The 27,011-nt window shown below is 37.2% G+C and overlaps 1 protein-coding gene across 4 annotated transcripts in view; it reads left to right on the forward strand.

The window, feature by feature from the left end:
* Positions 1 to 27,011, forward strand: part of Cul1 (cullin 1) — a 440,744-nt gene that overhangs the window by 254,256 nt on the left and 159,477 nt on the right. For all 4 annotated transcript variants that reach the window (XM_090389115.1, XM_090389118.1, XM_090389116.1 and 1 more), the window contains one exon: positions 18,461 to 18,509. In XM_090389115.1, the coding sequence (XP_090245241.1) occupies positions 18,461 to 18,509 (49 nt within the window). The remainder of the gene's footprint in view (positions 1 to 18,460; positions 18,510 to 27,011) is intronic.

A 27,011-nucleotide genomic window follows, 5' to 3' on the forward strand; every position in this document is an offset into this window, starting at 1 on the left:
CTCTTGCAGAGGAGCTGGAAGAGTCTCTTACTGGCAAGAGCATATCGGTGAATCATGCGGTGAATGCCCTTTGCTTGGGGAGCAAGTTCTTTCACTTTTGTCTGAAAGCCCAACTTTGACCCTAGCATAGCTGGTGCTCCATCTGAACAAACCCCACAGATGTTTTTCCACTGTAGTCTTCCAGTTTCAAAAAAGATATTTATCTTCTCTATAATATCTTCCTCCTTTGTAGTAATTTCAATTGTGCTACAGAACAGGAACTCTTCTTTGATGTCATCTGAATGAATATATTCATGAAGACAAGCAACTGAGAACATGAACTTACATCCATTGATTCATCAACTTGAAAAGAAAATGGAGAAACTCTGATTTCATTCAAAACCTGCTCTTTCACATCTATGGACATATCTGAAATGCACCTCTGAATAGTGTTATTGGACAGAGATATTTGTCACATCTTTATCTCGCTGGCATCCCCAAGGATTAACTTCATCTTCAACTTGCAGGGTTTTGACCATTTCTCCAGTCGTGTAAGGTTTTTTCCGTTGGCAATTTCCACTGTGACTTCATATGATGCTTACACTGCTACTGTGCTCTGTTGCTGTAGGATCAAGTCTCTGATGTCTGAGACCAGTTTCATGGTGTCGACAGAACTCGAAATCCTTTTTAGTATGTTCTGAATGCTTTGTCTCTAAGTGACATTTCAGTTTTGAAGGTTTCATAGATTCAGCACTGAGAACGACATTGCACAAAATGCATTGTGGCTTCTCTGTGCCATTGCTGATCAAGTTGATAAAGCCAAATTTTAGATAGTCTTCTTAATATTTACGTTTTTTCTCCATGGGTACAAATTTAGCACAGACATGTCGACCTACTGATGCTCTTTAGATTTTAGAAAGTGCAAGCAGTAGCTAACCCACACTAGACAGCGAGTGACTGGTTTCTATCATGGTGCCAACTAAAGGTGGTTGACTATTGGCGAACTAAGTCTGTGCAAGTTTCCTTTAGATGGCCCATCATGGACATTATTGAATTACATCATTGCAAACACGGCGGCATCAGCAAAACATACAGGGTGATCTTCAACTGCGTTAAGGGAGCAACTCACCTTTATTTGTCAGTCTGTTATTCACACATCGAGACATCGATTAAAAATGAATTTTGATATTGAATTTTGCATCGTAGTGAATATTTTGTTCAGTTTACTATTTGTAACATAGAATTTTATTCTAATGATAACACTGCATTTGTATATCTTATTTTTAGGGAGTGAATCCAGGTCTGCCGGGGCAGAAATTTGAAAAAAATATTATAGGCCCACCATGGCAAATAATTAAAATAATATAAAATGTTTAATATGTATGAACAGAACACAACAGGCTTTTAATATTTTTTAAGTATCCACTGCTGTGGACCTTAAGTCACTTCCTTTCATATATCAAAAATCAGTGTTACAACCACTAGAAGAATATTGCAGTGTAGCCATATGCATATTGAAATAAATAAGTGAAAACCTTCACGATGAAATTTCCTATAAAAATAACCGCGACAAACCCCCAAAAAAACACTGTGACCCCCCCCCCCCCCCGGGGGGGGGGGGGGGGGTTGGGAACCCGGGTTATATAGCATCATCCAGAAAAAACACCCTTCACATTTCACCCATCCATTCACTCCAAATGTTTGTCTAGTTCTGCCTTGAACTTATTTAAGTTGCTGGCCTCCACTACAACAGATGGAAGTTTGTTCCGACTATCAACCACCCGCTGGCTAAAGGCGAATTTCCGCACATCTATTCTACAATTGTCTTTCCTCAATTTGAATTAATGCCCCCATCAGGTGAGTAATCTGAGCAAGAGGAAGAATCCCATTAGCATTGAGCTTGCTGAATCCATTCAGGGCCTTATACATCTCAATTAGATCACTTCACAGGTGCCTAGTCTCCAGAAGCTGCAATTTGCAGAACTTAAGCCTTTCTTGGTAACCCTTTGTCAACAATCTCATTGCCCTTCTCTGTACTCGTTCCAGCAGCTTTATATCTTTCCTAAAATGAGGCCTCCAGACCTGTATGCAGCATTCTAGGTGAGGCCTGACCATTGCCTTATACAAGGGAACAATCACCCCCTTATCCCTGACAGCAAAATATCTGTATATCATTGACAAGACACCATGAGTACTCTTGCAGCCTTTTTGCACAGCTCAGAAAAGTTCATATCTGACTGCACAATTACCCCAGGTCCTTTTCATTCTCCACTGGCCCCGGGTACCAAGCGAATCTTGAGGCCAAGCAATCTTCCCTGCGATTAGATTAGAGAGATAAGCTTTTCCCTTTGAGTTCACACGTTATTTAAATATATAATAAGGGTTCTCTTTCTTAAAGCATAAGGAAGAAATTTCACAAAGGAAAGTAACCTTTCTTAATTTTTCCGTGTACTAACCTTCTATTTTACTCATTTGGTCACTTGGTGGCACTACTCCTGCCTCCCCATGGTGGGGCTGGACCTGGGTGAAAAGACACCACCCAGGACTAAAAGGAATTTAAAATGGACCAAAAAATTAACAATACAAGATTGGAGAAAGTTAACTCCAATAAATCTGATGACTTACAGCTGAATATGTCTCAGGCTAAGAGAATGAAAATAAACAGCTCTCAGCCTACTGTTCCTTTCTTTTTGGTGATACATCCGTTATCAACACAACCCGTTGGGAAATTATCCGCCTTTCTTAGTTCAGAAGACTATAGAGTCCCTGGTTGGATCACCAAAAATGATAAAATTACAATCAGGTGATCTTTTAGTAGAAACCTCACTAACTCATCAGTCTGAGAAATTGCTAAAAACAAAAACTTTCGCAGGACTGCCAGTTGAAATTACCCCAAATAATTCCCTGAATACATCGAAAGGCGTTATTACTGAATGGGACCTTTTGACTGTTTCAGAGGAAGAATTACTGCTCGAGTTAACAGAACAACAAGTGATACATGTTAGGAGGATAATAATGAAGAAAGACGGAATTCTCGTTCCAACCTGTTCAGTAATTCTCCTTCTCTTCCCCACTCAGTTAAAGCAGGATATTTAAATTGGAAAATCCGACGATATATATACCAAATCCAATAAGGTGTTACAACTGTCAGCGATGTGGACACTCTCGGGCAACATGTCGCACTGATCCCATCTGTCCACTCTGTGGATCGAAAGAACACAATCAAGCAAACTGCACATCCTCTACACCACTCTGTCCAAACTGTCACAGAAATCACCATGCTTTTTCGAAGACATGCGAAATGTGGGTATTGGGAAAACAAATTCAAAAATACAAAGTAGAAAATAAAGTGTCTTATCCGGAAGCAAGAAAACAGATACTTGGAACTAAACCTTCACGTTCCTATGCTTCGGCAGTGAAACGACATCAAACTATAGCCACTCACGGAGGTAGTAATACCTCTAAACCAAATTATAGACTGGAGTAAAGTAATTTTGATGACAAAAACAACTTCACAAGAAACATCCAGTGCTAAAGAGCAAGATACTTCTGTGCCTGGAAAGCAGAAATCAGAAGTAACATCTTCAAAAACAAAGCAAACAGCATCTAGTAAACTGTGTGAACAGAAACAAACAAACATAGACAAAATGGATACTGATGAACAGAGAGAGAACGTACTAGAGCTACACTCTGCAGAAGATATTGATACACCTCGTCCTAATTTTCCGAAAAAAGACAGATCCAAATATGATAAACGAAAAAACTCAAAAGTGCAGTCAAATTCAACAAATCATTCCGAGACCTAAATAATGCAACATTATTATACAATGGAACTGTCATGGTTTAAGTGGAAAATTGGATGAAATAAAAGATATTATTCAGCAGTATAAACCTGTCTGCATTTGCCTTCAGGAGACCCATCTGACACTTCAATCTTCACCCACATTTCAAAATTATACACTTTTCCGGAGAGTCCGAAATGATAACAGAACTGCCAATGGAGGAATGGCAATTTTGGTGAATACTAATATACCAGCTAAGCAAACAACATTAAAAACCAACTTAGTAGCAGTGAGAATAGCCATCAGAATTTCTATCACAATCTCGTCCCTTTATCTTCCACCAAATATTCCTCTCTCCAGATCGGAATTAAATGATCTTACTATGCAGCTTCAACCTCCCTATTGCCTTATGGGAGATATGAATGCCCATCATCATCTGTGGGGATCTTCTCACACAGACAGTAGAGGTAACTTAATTGAAACTTTCCTAGATGATCAACAGCTGAATTTACTGAATACCGGATCTCACACTTATCAGTTTTAATACAGGTATCACTTATGCAATAGACTTAACAATATGTTCTCCATCAATTTATTCCAGTATAGAATGGTTCGTGTTAAATGATCCTTACAACAGTGATCATTTTCCGATAGTATGTTCCATACAGACACAATCAATTCTTACAGTAGAAACTAGAACAGTATGGAATTTTAAAAAAGCTAATTGGGGTAAATATGTGCAGTTAATCAAGCTGGAAAAGCAATTAATAGAAACCCTGCCAATAGATGATGCTGTCATATATCAACGATCAACTGCTAAAAGCTTCGAAAGCTACAATACCCCAAATAAGCAGGGTAAGCCAGGCACAGTACAACTCTTAGTGGAATGCAGAATGTGCAACAGCAAAAACAAAACAAAATCATGTATGGAATAGATTCCGGAAAAATCCAACTACCCTCAATTTGATTGCACATAAAAAAGCCAAAGCTGAAGCGAGGAGAATTCAGAAGGGGGCAAAGAAAAAATTCTTGGATCATGTTTGCCTCCACACTTACTAGGAACTCAAGTCCCAGTTTGGTGCGGAAAAAAATTCGGCTATTAAGTGGAAGATATCCAAGCGTACAATCTCCAATCTTCCATTGGAAAGGGCAGGATGTTTCTACAACAGACGAGATATCAGAAATTCTGGCTAAATCTTTTGCTTCTACATCAGCAGTTACAAGCTACAGAACTGACTTTCAAAAATATAAAGAACAAGCTGAACTGAGTAAGTTGAATTTCTCTACCAAGACATCTCATTCCTATAATCTACCATTCCTAGAAGAGGAATTACTTAAAACCATTACAAAACTGCCTAATAGCGCACGAGGTCCCGATGGCGTTTATTATACTATGATTTTTTTTTTTTTTTTCTCATTGCCTTTTCCCATTATTATATGGGGTCAGCGTATTTATTGTTTTGGCATGCAATTTTTACGGCCAGATGCCCTTCCTGACACCAACCCTCACCCTTTATCCGGGCAGGGAATATGTGGTGGTCATTCCCTGACCTGCCACATCCTCCATATTTGGTGGGTACGGGCTCGAACCCCGGTTTAATCAAGAAGCGTGTGCTATGCACTACGCTCCTGCCCACCTGGCTACAGAGGCACCTATTTATTATTCTATGATACAACACCTAAACTGATTGTCTGTATATCCTACTAGCTCTATATAATAGAATTTTTCTGAACAACCTGTATCCATCCATTTGGCGGCATGCAATTGTCTTTGCATTTCCCAAACACGAAAAAGATCCTTCCTATACATATAATTATCGCTCTGTTTTACTGACCAGCTGCTTAGGGAAAATCCTTGAACGAATGATGCACAACAGACTTAAGTACTTGCTGGAAAAAGAGAATGTTTTCTTACCCCACCAATTTGGATTTAGGAAAAATAGATCAACACTTGCTCTACATGTCAAAGTTGAAACAAATATTAGAAACTCATTTATAAGAAAGCAGCATATGGTGATGGTAAATAGAGATCTTGAAAAAGCTTTTGACACAACATGGAGATTCAGAATCCTACAAGATCTATTTCAGTTAGAATACAGAGGACAACTTCCATAATTTATAGAAAAATTCCTTACTGACAGAATGTTTCAGGTATGATATAAAGGCTGTTTATCTACAATATATACACAACATGAAGGGGTCCCCAGGGCTCAGTATTAAGTGCAACCCTGTTGGCGTTGCGGGTGAACAATAACACGAAGGTTATACCTTCACTGGAAATATATATGTACGCAAATGGTCTTTCCATTTCATTTCAATCACAAAGCATGAACTCGATTGAACGACAGCTCCAATTATCCATAAACAAAATAGAAGCATAGACTAAAAATAATGGATATAGAATATCTGAGAAAAAATCAGCTATTATACACTTCTGTAAAATGCATGGTCTTCATCCTGAACCAGTCTTATACTTAAATAAAATTGCTCTACCTGTTGTTCAAAATTTCTCCTTCTTGGGCTTAACATTAGATAGAAAACTAAACTTTCATGAACATATACTAAGACTTCAAACTAGTTGCCTCTCAAAACTTAACATCTTGCACACAGTATCTTCAATGGCCTGGGGAGCTCACAGGTACATATTACTACAATTATATAAAACTTTGATTACATCTTGTTTGGATTATGGATTTCCTGTATATGCTTCAGCAAGAAGGAGCATGTTACATCGCCTAGATACCATTCACCATAATGCTCTCTGTATAGCTCTAGGAGCATTTAGAACTTCACCAATTTACAGCCTGTAAGCATTGGAACCCCCGCTGCACCTTCGACGAGATTATCTACTGTGCATGTATGTGGCAAAAATATACAGTCAGCCATCACATCCAAATTGGTCCATTATTCACGATCCACTATGGACGAGTAATTATGATTGTAAGCCAAATGAAAACAAACCGGTAGGACTGCGTCTCAGACACTTAGCTCAAGTTTGGGGAATACATTTCCAGCACATTTCTGCAGTAGATATAAATTCAGAACCTCCTTGGATTCCGAATGTGCTCATTTTATTTTTATACGTCCATATAACATCTTACAAACAGGGAAAAAAAAAGAGATCTCTTCAATCGTTATACAGAAGCTCCATGCAGTGCACAGTTAATTTAGCGGTACACAGTGTACCGCTAAATTAACATGTAATTGGCATTATTCTAAATTTTATATACGTCATGTTAATTGGATTTAAAGTTTGAAATTATATAGGGGTTTCTGGGCTATTATTTATGGCTAACTTTTATTCTTCTTTTCCGTTCGTTCGTTTATTTGGTTATTTTTATGTTAATTTTCGCTCTACAGTTTTTGCCATACTACTGGCTTATGTTATTTTATTTAATTTAAAATACAAAGGGTACTAGGAAAGTTTTGCAATACAGCTTTGTTTATTTAATTTTTTCAAAGTAATTTCCTCTACATTCAATACACCTCTCCATCCTCCGAAACCAATCTTTAAACCAGTTCTGCCAAGTTTCACTAGGGAGTAAAGCACACTCGTTGTCCCAAGCCCGTAGAAGGTCCTCATCACTGGAAAACCGCCTCCCTTTTAGCTTCATTTTCACATGCGGGAACGGTGCAAAGTCGCAGGGAGCAAGGTCTGGACTGTAGGGAGGGTGCTCGAGAAGTTTCAGTCCTGTCGTGGTCAAATATTCGGTGCAGGCTTTGGCGCAGTGAGCTGGAGCATTTTCGTGATGGAGGTACCAGGTGTCCATTCTTGACTTTGGCTGCAGGTTCTTCATAGATACAATGACTTTAGGCAGGCATTGTTCAGTATACCACTTAGCTGTGACCGTCTTCTGCGTGTCCAAAATGACACGTTCCACAATTCCACTCGATTTGAAAAATACAGCTATCATTTTCTTCTTTACAGATCGGGATTTTCTGACAATTACGGGTGTGTCGTCATCGTCAAAGACCCAAACTTTGTTTTGAGCCTTGGTCGGCAGATCGTAATAGTACAGCCAAGTCTCGTCACCTGTCACGATGTTGTTCACATACCGAGATTGTCCCTTATCAAACTTTTTTAACATCTCCCGGCACCAAGTCACACGTCGTGTCATCTGCTCTTCAGTCAGTTGATGCGGCACCCAGAGAGAACAAAGTTTCTTCACGTGCAAATGATCTTGCAGAATCGAACGAATTGCTGGTGCATTTAGGCCCAAAGTATCCTCTATCTGTTGGTAGGTCACTCGCCTGTTTTCTTCAAGCATTTTCCTCACAGCAGTAACGTTTTCCTCCGTAACTGACGTTCGTGGCCTTCCTGGCCTCTCAGAATCCTCCAGAGTGAAATTTCCCCTTTGGAATGCTCTATACCACCTGAATATCGTTGTACGATGTGGACAATCATCATCTAGTGCAAGAGTCATTTCTTCTAAGCACTGGTCTATGGTTAAACCACGCACGAAATTATACCGCAAAACTGTCCTTATCTCATTTCGTGACCACGATGCCATCGCAAGCACTTTACACTCTCACTACTTATGAATAACTGAGCCCATCGACTTGGCACGGCGGCTACTATGCACGTATGAACATGTCTCAAGATGCAGCAACAAGCAGCTTCCTGTGATTCATTGTTGCATCATATTGCAAAACTTTCCTAGTACCCTTTGTATATTTCGGCTTCATATGGAGGAATTGCAAGTCACTGCCTCTAATGAATGCTTAATTAATTATTTATTTTATTATAATTTAACTTTTGTCAATATTTAATGGTAGTATATATATATATATATATATATATATATATATATATAACATCTTGGAATAATAAATACACTTTGATATATCCATCCTTAAATCATTAAAATGAACATAGCGACTCTGACAGACACATATTGGCCCTAGTTGCCCTTGTGTCGTGAAATTTGCATAACAACAACAAATAACATTCTCCACTAAACTGAGTTTAGTACTACCCAGTTGATACATTACTCTGGAGTTACTGCTACACATATGCAGTACTTTACATTTGTCAATGTTAAACTTCAGTTGCACTTCTCAGCCCATCTGCTCAACTTTTCTAGATCCTGTTGCAGTAGCATACTATCAATGCTATCATTAGAATCCTTGCCAGCCTTCGTGTAGTCTGCAAACTTAGACATTAACTCTTATATACCTTCATCTGTGGCATTGCTATCACCGAACCCGGAGGAAGGACCCCACTAATAACATTAGTCCATTAAAAGCAGTGTCCATTGATAACCACTCTGTCTTCTCCCACTCAGCCATCCTTCACTGTGTTCTTATTATTGCACTAGTCTGGGAACATTATTGCCACAACTTGTATTATTTTCCTTAATTTTGTTGTTAGGTCAAGGTTATATACCAAAGAAAGATGTTATGACTATGCAGATTTCAATCACATAACCAATTTGGAGTAATGCACACTTTTTACTTTTGTACACAAAAGGTATAGAAAAGATGCAAAGTTTTCTGTTTGTTATGATTTCACAGTTTATATTGTGGCAGCCAATACTTAATTTTCATTCAAGTTTTGCTGCTTGATCAGATACATATATAAGAAGGTATTATATGATGGTATGCTTCTCAAAAAATAATCTGATATGAGTAACTTCTTTCTTTTTTTATTTATTTTTTTAACTTGCTGTTTGTCCGCAGTGATGTAAGATGGGAACAGTATTTATCCTTCTTTTTTATATCACTTGTGATTCTGAAATTATCCAGTGAAAAACATTACCTGAACTAATGATACAATGGATTCCGGTTATTTTGGCCACCGGTTAATCGGGGAAGCCATTTATTTGGGACAAATCTTAAAGAACAGAACCTAATCGAGAAAATAGCCAGGGGTTTTCTCTGCTTAATTGGGATAACATGCTGTTTAAGGCTGCCGTAGCCTAGTGGTCAGTTCGTGGGTGCATAAGTACACGTGCCTTAAGTGACCGGGTTCAAGCCCGTGACTGCTGAATACAGTGCTGTTTTTTGTATTCTGTCTATCTTGTGAACTCCTCTGACCGTTTATGAAGGCCGCCGTAGCCTAGTGGTCAGGCGCACGTGTGCATAAGTACACACGTGCCTTGAGTGACCGGGGTTCAAGCCGGTGACTGCTGAATACTGTGCTGTTTCTTGTTTTCTGTGTATCTTGTAAACTCCTCTGACCGTTTGGTCATCCCGGAGGATAAACAGAAAATTTATTTATTTATTATTAATCTGGGCAAGAGGCTGCAGCACTCCAGATTAAGCTATGATTGTCTCCGACAATGCCATGTGGTACGGTGGGATTTCTGGAGGTCACGACCATAAAACAATAAAAACAGTAGCAGTTTCTGGTTTATTGGGCTTTTATGTTAGTGCAATGTATTCTAAATGGATAGTAAACTCGATCTTATTGAATTTGCAATAATACTGACACCTGGAATTCTGTAGGTTTTTTACATTATTATTGGTGAAATGAGTTTCCCCTTCCATGAAATCTTCAATCATATAAAAAACATAAATTTTCAGAATCTTCTCAAGTTGCAGTTTGTGTGGGCTGTGTTCTTTGTCATTGATTGCTTCTTTTTTACTGTTTTAAATTAACCCTACCACCCCAGAATGTCAGTGAACATTCAAAATAACTAGTTATTATGTACATATTACAGTACATATTAATTAAGCTATGCATGTAAGCGTAAATTTATATATTTTTGCTAACCTGTGGAAAATATTCTTCCGATTTTCTCATATCATTTAATTTTTTTTATTGGTAAGGTAATAAAGTGTAAATTTGTGCTTAATATATCTTTACTTTTATAGCCTGCAGGTAATATTCCTCCTATTTTCGCTTATTAGAATTGTTGTTTAATAGAATTAAAATTCAATTCACAAACATGTTCATTGTGATCATGTTTACCATTCTTCACGATATGTAGTAAGTGTAGTGAATGGTACTTTACTCTGGTGAGTCCATCGTAATGTGATTTGATTGTAGAGCAAATTCAATCACAAAGTGGGAGTCCACTGTATTTTTAATTATCGACATGAAACTTCACATAATTGGGGAAGCCGCTTAATCGGGCCAAAATGCACTGGTCCCGATGTATCCCAAATAGCCGGAATCGACTGTATTTGAAACATTTATTTGAAGATTTAATACTGTGAAGGAGCCTGAAACCTTTATTTCTTTGTTTGTGGGTTTTCTTTTTCTTTTTGCACTGTACAGTAAATCCAAATATTTCAATTCTTTTTCAATAAAACTGCATGAAATTTTTTTCCATTTTTATAAAAGAATTACATAAAGCTATTTTGCATTAGATTTTTTTTTTTTTTTTGCTTTTTTTGCAAAGCAGGGTTGCTTACTAAGATTGATACTGATTGCTATTTCATATGTGATCGCATATTTGTATTCATGTTTGCTTGAAAATTAATGGAGATTCCTCAGATAGGAAAATTTAAAATATTGAATTTTAAATGAAAAAAACCCTTTTTCTTTGAAAGAAAGATGAGTTTCTGCTACATGGATATGACTTGTGTGGGAGGTGCCTTCGTAACCAGGTGGGAAGGAGCATCAGTGCATAGCACACGCTTCTTATTTCTAATTAAACTGGGGTTCGAGCCCATCACCACCAAAAACGGAGGATGCGGAAAGGTCAGAAAATGACAACCGCATATTCCCGGAGCAATATGCGGTGTTGCATCAGCAACCTTAGTTGCTAATGCTCCTAAAAAAAAAAAAAAAAAAAAAAAAAAAAACGATAACAATAACTTGTGTAGGACTTAATTTTTTGTTCTAAGACACATTCTCATAGTAAAGTAGAGAGTGCTAATCAACTTTGCATGTGTTGCTGAATTTTATATACACCCACTTGAAATATTCCTGTGTGTATTCGTTCTCCCCCCCCCCCAACCCCCTTTTCAATTTTTCACAGAGGAATATTTGCATCACTAAAAACCTAACAAGAATTAAATGAAAACTGATTATTTGCTGGAAGTTGCAAAATACACAGCAAGTAGCCATGTATTCTTGTCATTGATCTTACAAATAGTTATAGGATAGTGTTACAAATAGTTGTAGATGCTTTGTGTTTAGAAGTTTGTAGTTATTTGTTAACAGAATACAGGGATTTATAATTAAACTGTTGCTATGAGGAGCTGGCAGGAAAAGTGATTAGTTATTCATTAAAGAAAACACGACAACAAAACCAGTAAGGATAGTTTTTTGCCACCAGGGGCAGTAGTGGTATTGTAGTTGATAAATGATCAGCTAAGAACCTGCCCTGGGTGGGTTTCATCATAATATACTCAAACCTTGTAACAGCATTGTGAATGGCAGTACATCATGGTACACAAAATCCTTCCGGTAGAATGACAGCCAGAACTCATGGAGGTGAATTTAGATGACGTACGATAGTGTTACAAATAGTTGTAGATGCTTTGTGTTTAGAAGTTTGTAGTTATTTGTTAACAGAATACAGGGATTTATAATTAAACTGTTGCTATGAAGAGGGTTGGCCATGTTTTAGGAAAGGTGTACCTGATCACTATCAGATGTAAAACATTGTTCCTGCAATTTTTGTACAGATGGGTTGATGTGTGGGAGTGCATCATCTTTCAATAAATATCAGTCCCAAGTTATTTATGCTTTGGAGATTCAGCATAAAAGTACATATTAGTATTGAAGCCAGCTGTGGAGCTACAACATGCAGTAAACTGCATTTATTTCTCACATTCATTATCAATTTTTTTTTCCCTCAAATGCTCTATCTCATCTATCAGAGTGCCAAATTTTCACTGAAATTCCTTCTCTTTCCATATTGTGTTTTGAATATATACTAAAATCAGTGCAAGCAATATGATCTTGATGTTCAGGAGAATTGCCTGCAGTAATTATCCTCAAAGTCATGCCATCATGAGTCAGGCTGTTTTTGCTGGCTCTATTTCTAACCTCTAACCCTAAAAAAAGTGAATTTACAGAATATTAATTATGCAGTGGTGTTGTAGAAATATAGCTTAAATTAATTCAAAGCAGAACTAGACAAGCATTTGGAGTGAATGGATATTAATATTCTTAATACAGAATATTAAGAACGCAGTGGTGTGATATACCCAAGACCTCTTTTAAAATATCCAACCCAACAATTTTAGATTTTAGATATAGAACTTCAACACTAATTGGAACCATTCAATCTTAATGATTATTATAATTTTAACTACTGCTGTAATTTTATCATCATAGTATATTTACAAAATACAATGTAAATAGGGAAACAGCATACGTATAAACAGAATTTTTTTTTTACAAGAAAAATAGGAGTTCTGGCGCAAGAAAAGTCTATTGTATGAGTGAGAGCCAAGTCTCTCTGTTTTGTGCTAATTGGAAAATATCAGTAGGAGATAGTTGTGTAGATTCATTAAGGATTTTGCTGATATACTGCCAGAATTGAATTTTGGGTCTCCTTTGTACGGTCGTTTTCTGGTTTGTAGAGAGCAAGTGGAATAATGTGAGCTGCTGGCAGATATCTAAGTTGGTGTCTAAGCCATCTTAGTTGACTTTTTTGGAGACTTCTAAAATTGTTGCATTGGTAATATGGTCCCTCCAGGAGTACACAGAAGTTTTAAGGCAGGAGGTGCCAAAACTTTTGCTAATGTTGGAAGCTTTTTTGGTGAAACATTCCAGGTTTGTGCACCATATAGGATTAATCTGTAGGTACTGGAAATCTTTTACTTCTTCTAGTAAAAGATTTCTTCTTCTTGAATTGACCCTTCTAAATTTTTTTTTTTTTTTTTATGAAACCCCCAAACACGAGAGGTATTAGAACCTATAGTACTTAGTACCATGCTTGGGTTGGAGGTTGCGAAGACGAAAGAAGATATTTGTTGACATTAGACTTGAACTTCTGTAGACTGTAATTTTCAGGAAATACGTATGAAGGAAGGTTGTTCCAGAAAACGGCAGTTGAATGAATAAACGAGGAAGATGAAAAGTTGGACAGTAAATGGATGTTGGCTGGTGGCAGCACGTGTTCGGACTGTTTTGAAAGAGAGAGCGTGAATTATAGAAGCTAATTCAGAAGAATAGTGCCCATAGAAGTATCTGTAGAAGAGGCATGCAGCAGAAACAGCACGTCTATGAGACAGCGAGTGGAGAGAGACTGTTAGAGATGAATCATTAAGTAACCTAATTGCCCTCTTCTGAATGGAATCAAGAAGCCTGAGAGAGGTTTTGGGGGCACCACCCCACATGTGGGAACAATATTCCATACCAGGGAGGATTTGCGATTTATACAGAGTGAGCAGCTGTTTGGAATAAAAGTAACGCCGAGAGTGAAAGGGAAAACCAAGTTTTTTAGATGCAGAGGAAGCAATATTTGTGATGTGCTTGTGCCAAGAGAGATTAGAAGTCAGGGTAATCCCCAAAAGAGATATATCATTTTGCCTAGAGATCAGAGTGTCACTAAAGATAAGCATAGGAACAGAAGAATCCTTTTTGCGAGATATAAGACAAGACTGAGTTTTAGAAGGATTGAAATCAACTAAGTTGTCTTTGCCCCACTGGAGAATTACCTGAAGATCGGCATTTAAGGAATTGGTAGCAGATTTTCGAGAAGTTGAAGCTGATTGAACAGGGCCACTTTCTATTTTGAGAAACCATTTTCTCAAAATGGAAAGTGGAATGCAATGTGCTATCATCGACAAAACTATGGATAGGATTTCCAGTCAATGGAAGAAGGTCATTAATATACAAGAGGAAAAGAGTGGGTGAAAGAACTGAACCTTGGGGGACACCGGCATTAGTGGAGAAGTTAGAAGACAGAGAGCCATCTACCATCACCCTCAGTGAGCGATCAGAGAGAGAGAGAGAAAACTGGATAACCAATTACTAAAAACAGTTGGCAAACCATGTAATGAAAATTTGTAGATTTTTGTACACATGGCCAGATATACCTGATTACTTGACATGTAGGTTTACAGCAGTATGCCCACATCTGTCCCTGCAAATGCATCTCTAAGAGTAGAGGCTGTGAGACTCACTGGTTGATCTGGATGCCCTTTAAACTGTTTCCAGTAGCACTGACAAAGACTGCTGTTCCTTCAGCTTAGGTTGGCTAACTCAGTTCTAGTTAAAGAGGCATTTAGAAATTTCCATCTTAGAGTTGAAGAAATCTTCCAGTCTAAGATGGGAATCAAGCCCAGAACTCATCAAATGACATTCAATGATTTCAATGATAACTGCGTTTAAATCTTTAAACATAGTTATCATCATTGAAATTTACTTCTTTGGCCTTGATTGAAAATTAGACATAACTTTTTATTCCTCTTTATAGTGCAGAGCCTATAGTTTTGAGAATTTACTACACAATTCCACTGTCGAATCTTATTTAAAAAAAATGAAAAGATCAATTGGTGTCTCATCCTAAGCATGACATATAGACAGGTATAGCAACTCTAATGTTTAATTTCTAACTTTTCTTTGACATCTTTTACTTTGATTCACTATAACCACATGTTAATTTTCAGATTAGCTAACTAAAAATTACTGAAGTAAATTTAGGGCAGAAGCCCAATGGTGAAAAAGCTGTAACATCATACAAGTAGGGCATCATGCCCCCACAATATTGAGATAAATGCACCAAGTCGTATTCCTAATTTGCTCACTGCTACATGCAAGTTGAGGACATGCTCTGCTTGTACGATAGTTTTTAGCTCTCATAGCATGAAGATTTACTACAGTTTCTTTTATCTCTTATACCACTTGCATCTTGTGTATTTTGGGATATATCTCATTAGTGGTGTTCCGGTCTTTGCAGAAAATTAGATTCCCCACACCGGACTCTAGCGCTGCTCCCTCGGTAAACAGACGGTAGGTGTTATTGGTCTGGAGCCGAAATCGAGAAAGATATATTGATTGAGGTAGGCGTGGCAAACGATGAAATGACTGGTGGTGGGTGTGACAGATGACAAGCTACTGTGTAGTCATTGGTTAGCATTATAATGTGTATTTATGAGTAAAGAACGGTGCATAATAGTTTTGTGATGAATGGTAAACAGATAATAGTAGTGATGAATCTTTTAAAGATGGAAGAAATTTGTAAGGAAAATAAAACATTGGTTGATGAAAACTAAATAAAAGTTTCATTCTGTTTGTTTTTATGTACTTCATTATGTTTTTTTCTCATTATTAAAAGCAGATTTTTGCAGTTCATGAGTGTTTTTACTATATTGTTGATTTAAGTTTGGTTACACAAAAAGGAAAAGGTTTCTTTATTTTTCGTTATATTTCGTTATCTGACCTTAAATGGTAGGTTAACCTACTGTTAGGTTAGGAAATAATAGGAAAAGAAAGTGTGTGTCGATTCCGGTTATTTGGTACTAGTGCATTTTGACCCGATTAAGTGGCTGCCCCGATTATTCGAAATTTCACTTAAAAAAAGTTAAAAATATAATGGACCCCCGCTTTACAATTGGTTCACTGTACAATCAAATCATGTTACGATGGAGTCACCATAGTAAAGTATCGTTCACTATACGATGTGTAGTAAGCACCGGTCATTGTGATCCCGTTTGTGAATTGAATTTTAATTCTATTAAACAGCGATTCTAATTAGTGAAAATAGGAGGAATATTATCTGCAGGCTATAAAAGTAAAGATATATATTAAGCACAAATTTACACTTTATTACCTTACCAATTAAAAAATTAAATGATACATGAAAATCGGAAGAATATACGTGATAATCGGAATGATTAATACATACTGTAATATGTACATACTAGCTAGTTGATATTTCTGTTCACTGACATTTGTGGGTGGGGGTTAAAATTTAAAACAGTAAAAAGATAAGCAATCAATAACAAAGAACACAGCACACACAAATTACAAGTAACACAATACTCGCAAGTGAGAATGGAGTAAGTTACGAAGCTTTAAAAATAGGAATGAAGAGATATTCTGAAAATTAATTTTTTATATGATTGACGATTTTATGGAAGTGTAAACACATTTCACCGTAATAACCCACTAATTCCAGCCGTCGGTATTATTGCAAATTTAATAATATCTAGTTTACTATCCATTTATGATATATTGCACAAACAGAAAAGCCCAATAAACAGGTGACTGCTAATTGTCTTTTTTTTTTTTTTTTTTAGGCGCCTCCGTAGCAAGGTGGGCAGGAGGAGCAGTGCGTAGCACACGCTTCTTGATTAGACCAGGGTTCGAGCCTGTGACCACCAAATACAGAGGATGCGGAAAGGTCAGGGAATGACCACCGCATATCCCCGGAGCAATATGGCCTTAGTTGCTAATGTTCCTAAAAACCAAATAACAAACTAACAAGCTAATTGTTTTTATTGTTTTATAGTTGTTGACCTCCAGAAATCCGACCAAACCACGTGGTACAGTCGGAGACAATCATAGGGTAATCTCCTGTGCTGTAGGCGCCTCCGTAGCCAGGTGGGAAGGAGCAGCAGTGCGTAGCACACGCTTCTTGATTAGACCGGGGTTCGAGCCCGTCACCACCAAATACGGAGGATGCGGAAAGGTCAAGGAATGACCACCGCATATCCCGGAGCAATATGGCCTTAGTTGCTAATGCTCCTAAAAAAAAAAAAAAACCATCCTGTGCTGTGGTCTTCTGCCCCAATTAAGCGAAATAAACTCTGGCTATTTTCTGGATTGGGTTCTGTTTTTTAAGATTTGCCTTAAATAACCGGAATCCACTGTATATATAGTGAATATCTATTGAGGTGTTGATTGACTTTACGATACGTGTGTATCCGCACGAGTATCTTTAAAAATAAAAGTAAAGTAATAAAAAATTAATATTTTGTTAATAAACAATTTATGCGCTAGTCCAACCATGATTCTAAAGAAAAAAGGTTAGGTTACTCCTCCATTTCAGGAGGGGTCCAAGCTCCCATGGGATTCGAGTGAAGGTAACCTGACCTTTTTTCACCATTAGGACATATTACTGAACAAGAAAATAAAAATACAGTCATAATTTTTTTTTTTTATGAATGTATTTCTAAATATGACTTTTTCTAAAGAAAAAAAGGTTAGGTTACCCCCTCCATTCGGGAGGATTTCTAGCTCCCATGGGATTCAAGTGAAGGTAACCTGACCTTTTTTAACCACTATGGAAAGCGTTCATTAGGGCAAGTTACTATTAGTGCTTCTGAGTGATACTAAACTGATATCATCGTCTGTTATGTTCATGCACCAATCAGCACATCTTTTGCCACACCTACCTGTCAGTCAGTATATCGTTCTCGACTTTGTTCCAGACCGATAACACTTACCATCTGTTTACCGAGCGAGCAGTGCTAGTACCGTATTGGAAAACTGATTTTCTGCGTAAGTTATCCAGCGTTTCTCGTCCTTGTGTTGGCTTTCTCTTTCTTTACCTTTGCCCTATGGATAAAGGAATATGCTTTAAATACATAGTCGTGTACCTCTCCACCACTGAAGTGGTGTTTTTTATTTGATGTGGCAAAATATTAGAGAAACTTATACTGAAGAATATGATAAGTGCCTCCACAATATGACATCATTGTCATAACTAAATTACTTAATAATTCTAATGCTGTATGTTAGTTTCACTGATTCTATTTATTAGTTAATAGAATTATACTTACTGTGCATTGTGATTTTAATTCAAGTTGAAAATTTTAGTTTGTGACTTTATGCCTTTAAATTTTAGTTCAAAAAATCCCGAAGAATCTGAACTTGAAGATACATTAAATCAGGTGGTAAGTGTAATATTGTTCCTTTTTTCCTATTTGTTAGTCATTTTAACATTCTACATTTATTTCAGTAAGCCAGTTTATATTGTTATCATGGGTATTCTCCACATTAGAATGTACATTTTAGAAGGAATTAAATCCAAAAATTGCTTAGTTATTTAATCACCATAATTAACCTAAACTTTAGTGTTTGTTGTTTTTTGTTATTTATTCTTATTTCACTTCCAGAAAAATGTTCCTCATCCTTTGAGTTTGGCATTCAATCATTTGCTGAATTCACTCCTTTCCCCTTAGGCTTCTAACTTTGCTATTTATGAATAAGCAGATCACACACTTATGTGCACTTGCACACACATGCATGGAAATTGCCACTGGAGAATATGTGCATATGCTCCATTAATAATTATTATGAATAGTATGAATAATTATTTGTATGTATTAAACATATTGCACACTGCAGTGAATATAATTAACATTTTAATACAAGATGTGGCAATAATGTTCCCAAACTGATACAATAAGAAGAACATTGTTTAAATTAATGCAAATTTAGGGCTATATAGCCTCAGGTTGCAAAAGAAGTTGACTTACATACAATTTAGTGTAATTGCATCATTTCTGCACTCAGCCTACTACTAAGTAGTTATAATTGGCATCATTTAAGTATATCTTATATTGTGAATACCTTCGCAAAGAGTTACCGTGATATTGCACTACCTCGAATAAGTAACACTTCACCATAGGAGAAGACTTGTTACTTATTCTCGGCGGATACCACCACCCATACGGCACAGTTTCGGAGCTTATTGCCTCCTCATTGGTGGATGAACAGGTACCCTGGTGTTGCAATGATAACAACCCAGTTGTGAAGTATAACTCCACAAAATGAGATGCCTGATGGTATAAAGTAATTTAAATTACAATACAAATTTAGGGCATAGGCTCAGGTTGTGAAAGAAGTTAACTTACAAGTTGGTGTAATTACATCATTTCTGCAGGAACTAACTACTAAGTAGTTAAAAATTAACTACCTAGTAGTTGACTGCATGCAGAAATGATGTAATTACACTAACTTGTACAGAAGAACATAATGTGAAGGAACTCAAATGTGGTTTTATTTTTTATTCAGATTAATTAATCGCTACCTGATTAAATGCACTTATTACACCATTCAGAAAAGTTTCTGAAAAGATTCAGCAAAGGCATTCAAAGAAATGATGTTCAGTTTGTTGGTTACATTTTTCTTTCTCCTCAACATCTTGAAATCTGTTTCCTTTGAGAGCAGTTTTCACCTTGGGAAAGAGGGAAGTCTGCTGGTGCTAGATCAAGAGAGCAGGATTGGATAGTCGATCTGAACAGTACCATGGTTCATCGGTAATGCACTTCACAAGTGCAAAATGGCCAAGGGCATTGTCATGCAACAGGAACCAGGCACCTTTCTCTCGAAATTGTGACCTCACCTGGGAAATGCACTTCAACGGTCTTTGAAGCACCTGTCTGTAGAACTCAGCATTGACTCTCTCGCCCCTTCAGGCACAAATTCCTCATGAATCACACCCTATTTGTTGAAAAACATGATCAGCATCATCTTGATCCCGGATTTCTGTAAACAAAACTTTTTGGACATATTTGAAAAATCATGTCCTAGGCTTTTGCTGCACCAGTCAAAAAAAAAAAAAAAAATGAATTAAAAAATAATAAATAAATTGTAAAACAAAGTACCTATTTGACTCCCTTCTCTTGTAGGTGTTTATCCAGCTGATCTTTGAATTTCCCTCAATCACTCATGAAGATAATTTATTTCAATAATTAATAACTCACTGGCGAAAAGAAACCTTCCTACAATTCAGTTTAAATCTGTTCCTCCATAAGTTGAATTTATGGTCCTAGTTCTGGAATCATTTATAACAATGAAAATTTCACCCTTATTTTATTTTCACATCTCACGGTCAGATGTAATCCCAGTCAAGTGTTCTCCAAGGTGCCTAGTTTCCAATCTCTCTCTAGCCCCCATATTCAAAATCCTTCCTCATGTGGATGCCCATTTGCCAAGCTCACCAGACGAGTTGCCTACCTTTGGACCTTTTCAAGAAGCTTGATGTCTTTTTTTAGGTGTTGTCTCCATACTTAAACAGTATTCCAAGTGTGAAATACTTGATACAGTATTATTTATTCCCAGCTACAAGTGCATCATGCCAATATGGCACACATAATAATGCAATTTTGCAATATTATGCTATTGGTTTAGCTTGTTGCAAAATAGCTTACAACCCAGATTAGATCTAAATTCAGCGGTATTCCCCATGCATGCATAAGAATTCGGGCCAGGCGTCCTTCTAAGCTGCACACCTGTGCAGTGGTTTTGGAAGTGCCATGCACTAAATTTTTTTGTATGTGCACTACATTCTAGAATGCAGCTGAACATGCTGCATCCAGGACCCAGCCATCTGCAGATTCCTTATGAAGGTTTTGCATATTTCCATTACTGGAATATAAATTGTGCTTTATATCTGTTAGAAATCATATGCAGGAAACTTGAAAAAACTGCAGCACAAACAATTCAAAGAAATTATTTTTCGGAGAAAATTTACCTCCTGACCCCACTGATAAAAGGTTGCATTGTCTTATCTTATTTTTAAAAAAATCATCTAAATCGGGAATCATCTGCCTCAGGTAGTATTGTAATTTATATGCAGTACTCACCTTTTTATATAATCTGTAATTGACGTGTTGAGATAGGATAAAATGGTAGTTGAGTTTAAAAATTGGAATTAATATGGATACGTTTAAATTTTGGAAACGGAGTTTAAAATATGCTCAAGGAAATAGAAGTGCACGTCTTCATCCTTGGTGGTCATGAATTAAAAGTTGAAATGATAAAGCTAGGAAAGTTAAACTCAGTTTAACTTTCCTAGCTTTATCATTTCAACTTTTAATTTAAGAATTCTACAATTTATCTAATAGTAATTTTTACTTATTTTTTATTTTCAAATAAAATAAATTCTCTTTTGTTAATTTTGCGAATAAAAAAAAATCTCAGGTGGAAATGTTCTTTTATATATATGTAGTGATTTTCTGTATATAATTTATTTCCAAATGCATAGGTGCATGTATAAAATAAAACATGAAATAAATTAGACTTATTTCACATTTTAAAATTCTAAATTTTAAATAAATTTAGAATATACATAAGGATCTTTCCTTCTGTTTATTTATCTATAAACAGAAGGAAAGATTCATTTGTATATTCTAAACTTAGTTTTTTTTTAAACACTTCAGTAATTTTGTGCTTAATAGGTCAATAATTTTATTTTAAATCCAAGCTTGCCTGTCGGGGTCTAAATTTTTGTTATGGAATAGGTAGTACTAGGCTCTCAAATGCTTTTACATAACTGCTATTTATTATGTGATGCAAGGATTAATTTTCAAATGTTCACTCTATAGTTTATAAAATTTGTTGTTTGAGGCTTCAAAGCACTGATTTTACATTTGTAAAATCTATTTAATCCATAAATCTGTAATTCAATCATTTATTTTCCAATTCATGTGTAAAACTCATAATCACATAATAACAGTCATTAATTAGTTTTGTGGCAACCTGCATGTGGTAAGTGTGCAAAGGAATGCTCATTCTATTCAATGAGAGAAAAAATTAGAGGGAAGTGTGGTTATGAATATCTCATTATCAGAGTCACATTTACATTATAGTTTGGTCTGTAGTTCAGTGGATATGTTTTTTTGATATGTTGTGTTTTATTGTGCCTTCGCATGGACAAAACAAGTACAGAATTATGTAATTATTGCAGCTTTTTTTTTAATATGATTTAGTTTTAAATTTAGAAACACTATAACAGTTTGTTCAGCTTTAGCCAAAGTAAAGATTGATTCTGTAGCCAGTTTATGTGGTGTGATCAGAAAGTTTGGGAGGTGAGCTAATATTTGGTAAATAACAAAGTTTACCAGCCATTTGATTGAATCTCCTTAAAATAGTCTCCTTGACACCATAAACACAGATTCTGGTGCACCTGCAACTTCTAGACACATTCCTGATGGGGCTCTTTTGGAATTGCTAATAGTCCCTGTGTCACATTCTGAATAATTTCATTTGTTGCAAATCTGTGATCTTTCAAAGAGGGCTTTAAGCATGGGGGAGGGGATTAATTTTGGTGAAGTGAATATGACAGATGGGAAGACCACAGTGATGGTGTGCTTCGTGAGAAATTCTTGAATGGAAAGCACAGAGTATGCAGGGACATTGTTGTGATCAAGTGCCAGTTACTTGAAGCTCAGTTCTCTAGCCATTTTCTTCAAACAACATTGTGCAATTGCCATATAACTGATTTGTAGTATTCATAGTTCACTGTATGAGGCAAATTCAAATGAATCAATGCCTGCAAGTCCAAATATATGATAAGCATGATCATCACATTAGATTGAAATTGTCATGTTTTTTTTTTTTTTTTTTTTTTTTGAGCTTTGGAGATAATAATCTTCCATTGAGAGGACTGGGCCTATGTTTCTGGATCATAGCTCCCCCCCTTTCATAGGAATGATCATAGCTCCTTCTGATGAAATGCCACTAATAATGATGGAAGAAACAGAATGGGGCAGAAGCTGCAGATACTGACATGCTAGGCATAAACTTGGCTGAAACATGTCACATTCTCACATCTTGTTTAAAATTGACTCGTTTCCCAAGAAATACCAGTTACACTAGCAACTTTGCAGATAGTGAGGAAAAAAAAAACATTGAACTCTCCTGATCAGATCATGAACATTTGAAGCAATTGAATCATTGGTTTTTGAAGTAGAATCTCGGCCAGAGCAAGGATCATATTCAACAGATGAGTGGTCCTATTCAAGCTTTACCAACCACTTTGACATTGAATGACACACATCTTATTCAGAAGCTGGCTTTGACATTTAGTAGGTTTCTGTTGCAGTCTTCCCTAGTTTGATGCAAATTTGCTGCTCATTGAAATCATTCATTTTAAAATGTGATAAACACTTCTATTCAGCTTATACTGATTCAGACTGACTACAAATAAAAGGTGATTCCGGTTATATACAGTGCCACAATTTCAAGATAGAGTCCATCCAAAAATGTTTTGATTAAACTATGCATTGTCAGCCTTTTTCATGTATTCCATAGAAGCATTATTTTTTATACATTTCCTGGTTGTGTGAGTGTGACATCAAAAATGTATTGTACTACTTTCCATGTTTATTATTTGGATGAGATCTCTGGACAAAATCAGGTATGACTGTATATCACTTTCATTAAAAGTGACTGTAAATCATGTGAATCATTAAAAAACACAAGGCTTCTTTGGCCCATATCAAAAATGTTTTGTGCCTTGCACTTTTCAGCTATGCCAATATAACAGTGCAGTACAATAGTGAGTATAGGTGGATCCTTGTGGTACATAATGAAAAAGGAAAGCATGATAGATAAGTTTCTAGATGAGAAATACAATGAACTAAGAAAGGTTATTTTCCCTAGCTGTGTAAAAAAGAGAATTAACCACACCTTTCTAGTGCCACAAGTCATCCATGGCCCCGAGTGCCAAGCGATAGTTCCCAAGCGATTTTTCTAGTGCGATTTTCCTAGGGCGAGTACTAGTGCTTAAATAATCCCTCCACTGCTCGCAACATTACTGCTGACCGCTCGCAATGTTACTGCTTCCCTCGCTGAGCAACGCCACTGCTTCACCGCTAGCAACGTTACTGCTAACCCCGCTTGCAATCACTGCTATCGCTAGCAACGTACTGCTCTCTTCTTCTGATCACTTGGTCACTGGTTGGCACCGCTCCTGCCTCCACGTGGTGGGGTCGGTAACCTGGGAGAAGGAATTCCCTCTTCCAGGGCTGAAAGGAGCAACAATGGATTGTAACGCATATCCACCGCTAGAGCCTATGGGCTCCAGACCTGTCAACTCTGATTCAGAGCATGACTTGAATCGTCCGAAGAGACAGCGGACTGAAAAACAGAGTGCAGATATGCCAGCATTTCTAATAATGCACTCATTATCCACACAACCTGTAGGCAAGTTATCGCCATTTCTAATACAGAAATGTTTAGAATCGGTTGTTGGATCTCCTAAAATGGTGAAGCGCCTTCAATCTGGAGACCTTCTAATTGAAGCTTCCAAGCCATTCAGAAAAATTGTTAAAATTGACAACTTTTAACAGCATTCCTGTGTCAGTTACGCCACAACACCCTGAACACCTCTAAAGGCGTCATCAGCGAATGGGACTTACTAAATGTCTCTGAACAAGAAATAATATAAGAGCTTAGTGAACAAAAAGTGACTCGTGCACCTAGAATCATGACTAAAAAAGATGGCAACCTACTACCAACCAGGTCCCTCATTTTAACTTTCAGTACTCTGACTCTTCCATCAAAGCAGGTTACCTAAATTGCAAGATTCGTCCTTACATCCCAAACCCCATTCGCTGCTTTAAATGTCAGAAGTACGGTCATTCTCAAACAGCATGCCGAGGTGATGCTGTGTCCTCTTTGTGGTTCCAAGGAGCATTCTCAAGAAGACTGTACAGCTTCCACTCCTATTTGTCCAAACTGTAAGGAAAACCACCATGCATTTTCTAAAATATGTGACCTTTGGAAAACAGGTAAAAAAATCCAGAAATATAAAGTTGAACATAAAGTCACTTATCCTGAAGCAAGAAAGCAAGTTCTACTAACCATGCCTAGCCAATCATACGCATCTGTCACCAGAACCAACCGCTCAGCTGCAACTCAAACAGATGTGTCCATAGAACCGAGAATCTCCTTTGCCATCTGGGCGAAAACTGTTTTATCGTGCAATAAGAAACCTACAGTCAACGAAACCAGCAATACGCCGATCAGCATCCCAACTGATGCTGTCTCAACCTTGCTCGAAACAACAAAATCAACTACCATTGAAAATCAGAAAAGGGTGAAGCCACGAAATATCAACATGGAAATTGATGTTCAATCAGAGGACGACGACACAGTACTAGAGTTACATGCTAGTGATATCATGGATACAGGACGCCCAATCTTTCCCAGAAATGAGAAACCAAAACCAAGCATACAGAAACCTTCTCAGAAAAAACAGTCAGATCAATCCTCCTCAAACAAATCCAACCAATGAATAAATTCCTACAATGGAACTGTAGAGGATTACGAAGTAATATAGACGACCTCAGTGATTTACTAACTCAAACTAATGCAGTAGGTGCGTGCTTACAAGAAACATTTTTATCTCCACACGCTTCCGTCAAAATCAAAAATTATACTATGTTTAGGCGAGACAAGGTTTCTAACTCTCCTGCACATGGTGGGGTAGCTATACTTGTGAAATCGACAATTCCCTCAAGACATCTCCAACTAAACACCTCCTTAGAAGTTGTAGCAGTCCGGATAGCAATGGGAATATCGTTATCACTTGCATCCATCTATATATCACTGAATTATCCTTGCTCCCAGACTGAACTGGACAGTCTTATTACGCAACTTCCACCTCCCGTCTGTTTACTTAGTGATTTCAATGGTCACCATCCATTGCGGGGATCCACCACCATGGATGGTAGAGGCAAACTAATCGAAACATTCCTGGATAACCATAACCTGACTCTTTTAAATTCTGGCTCTCCAACTCGTGTTCAACTACCTGCTGGTACTACATCCGCCATAGACCTATCCATCTGTTCAGCATCTCTTTTTCCAAGCATGGAATGGTTAGTGCTAAATGATCCATTCCACAGTGACCATTTCCCTATCATCAGTTCAATTCAAACACAGGTCATGTCATACCTTAAAGGCCGTACTTCTTGGAACTTCCAAAAAAGCAGACTGGAAAACCTATTCCAGTTGTGTTATACTTGAAAAGCAATATGTATAGCAACAGAATCTTGATAATGTAACTGACCACATTACAAGCCATACAACGGGTACTAGGAAAGTTTTGCAATACAGCTTTGTTTATTTAATTTTTTCAAAGTAATTTTCTCTACATTCAATACACCTCTCCATCCTCCGAAACCAATCTTTAAACCAGTTCTGCCAAGTTTTACTAGGGAGTAAAGCACACTCGTTGTCCCAAGCCCGTAGAAGGTCCTCATCACTGGAAAACTGCCTCCCTTTTAGCTTCATTTTCGCATGCGGGAACAGCGCAAAGTCTTAGGGAGCAAGGTCTGGACTGTAGGGAGGGTGCTCGAGAAGTTTCAGTCCTGTCGTGGTCAAATATTCGGTGCAGGCTTTGGCGCGGTGAGCTGAGCATTATCGTGATGGAGGTACGAGGTGTCCATTCTTGACTTTGGCCGCAGGTTCTTCATAGATCCAATGACTTTAGGCAGGCATTGTTCAGTATACCACTTAGCTGTGACTGTCTTCTGCGTGTCCAAAACGACACGTTCCACAATTCCACTCGATTTGAAAAATACAGCTATCATTTTCTTCTTTACAGATCGGGATTTTCTGACAATTACGGGTATGTCGTCATCATCAAAGACCCAAACTTT

Source organism: Mastigoproctus giganteus, chromosome 14, assembly GCF_048544385.1.
Source record: "Mastigoproctus giganteus isolate SK-2022 chromosome 14, ASM4854438v1, whole genome shotgun sequence".
Taxonomy (NCBI): domain Eukaryota; kingdom Metazoa; phylum Arthropoda; class Arachnida; order Uropygi; family Thelyphonidae; genus Mastigoproctus; species Mastigoproctus giganteus.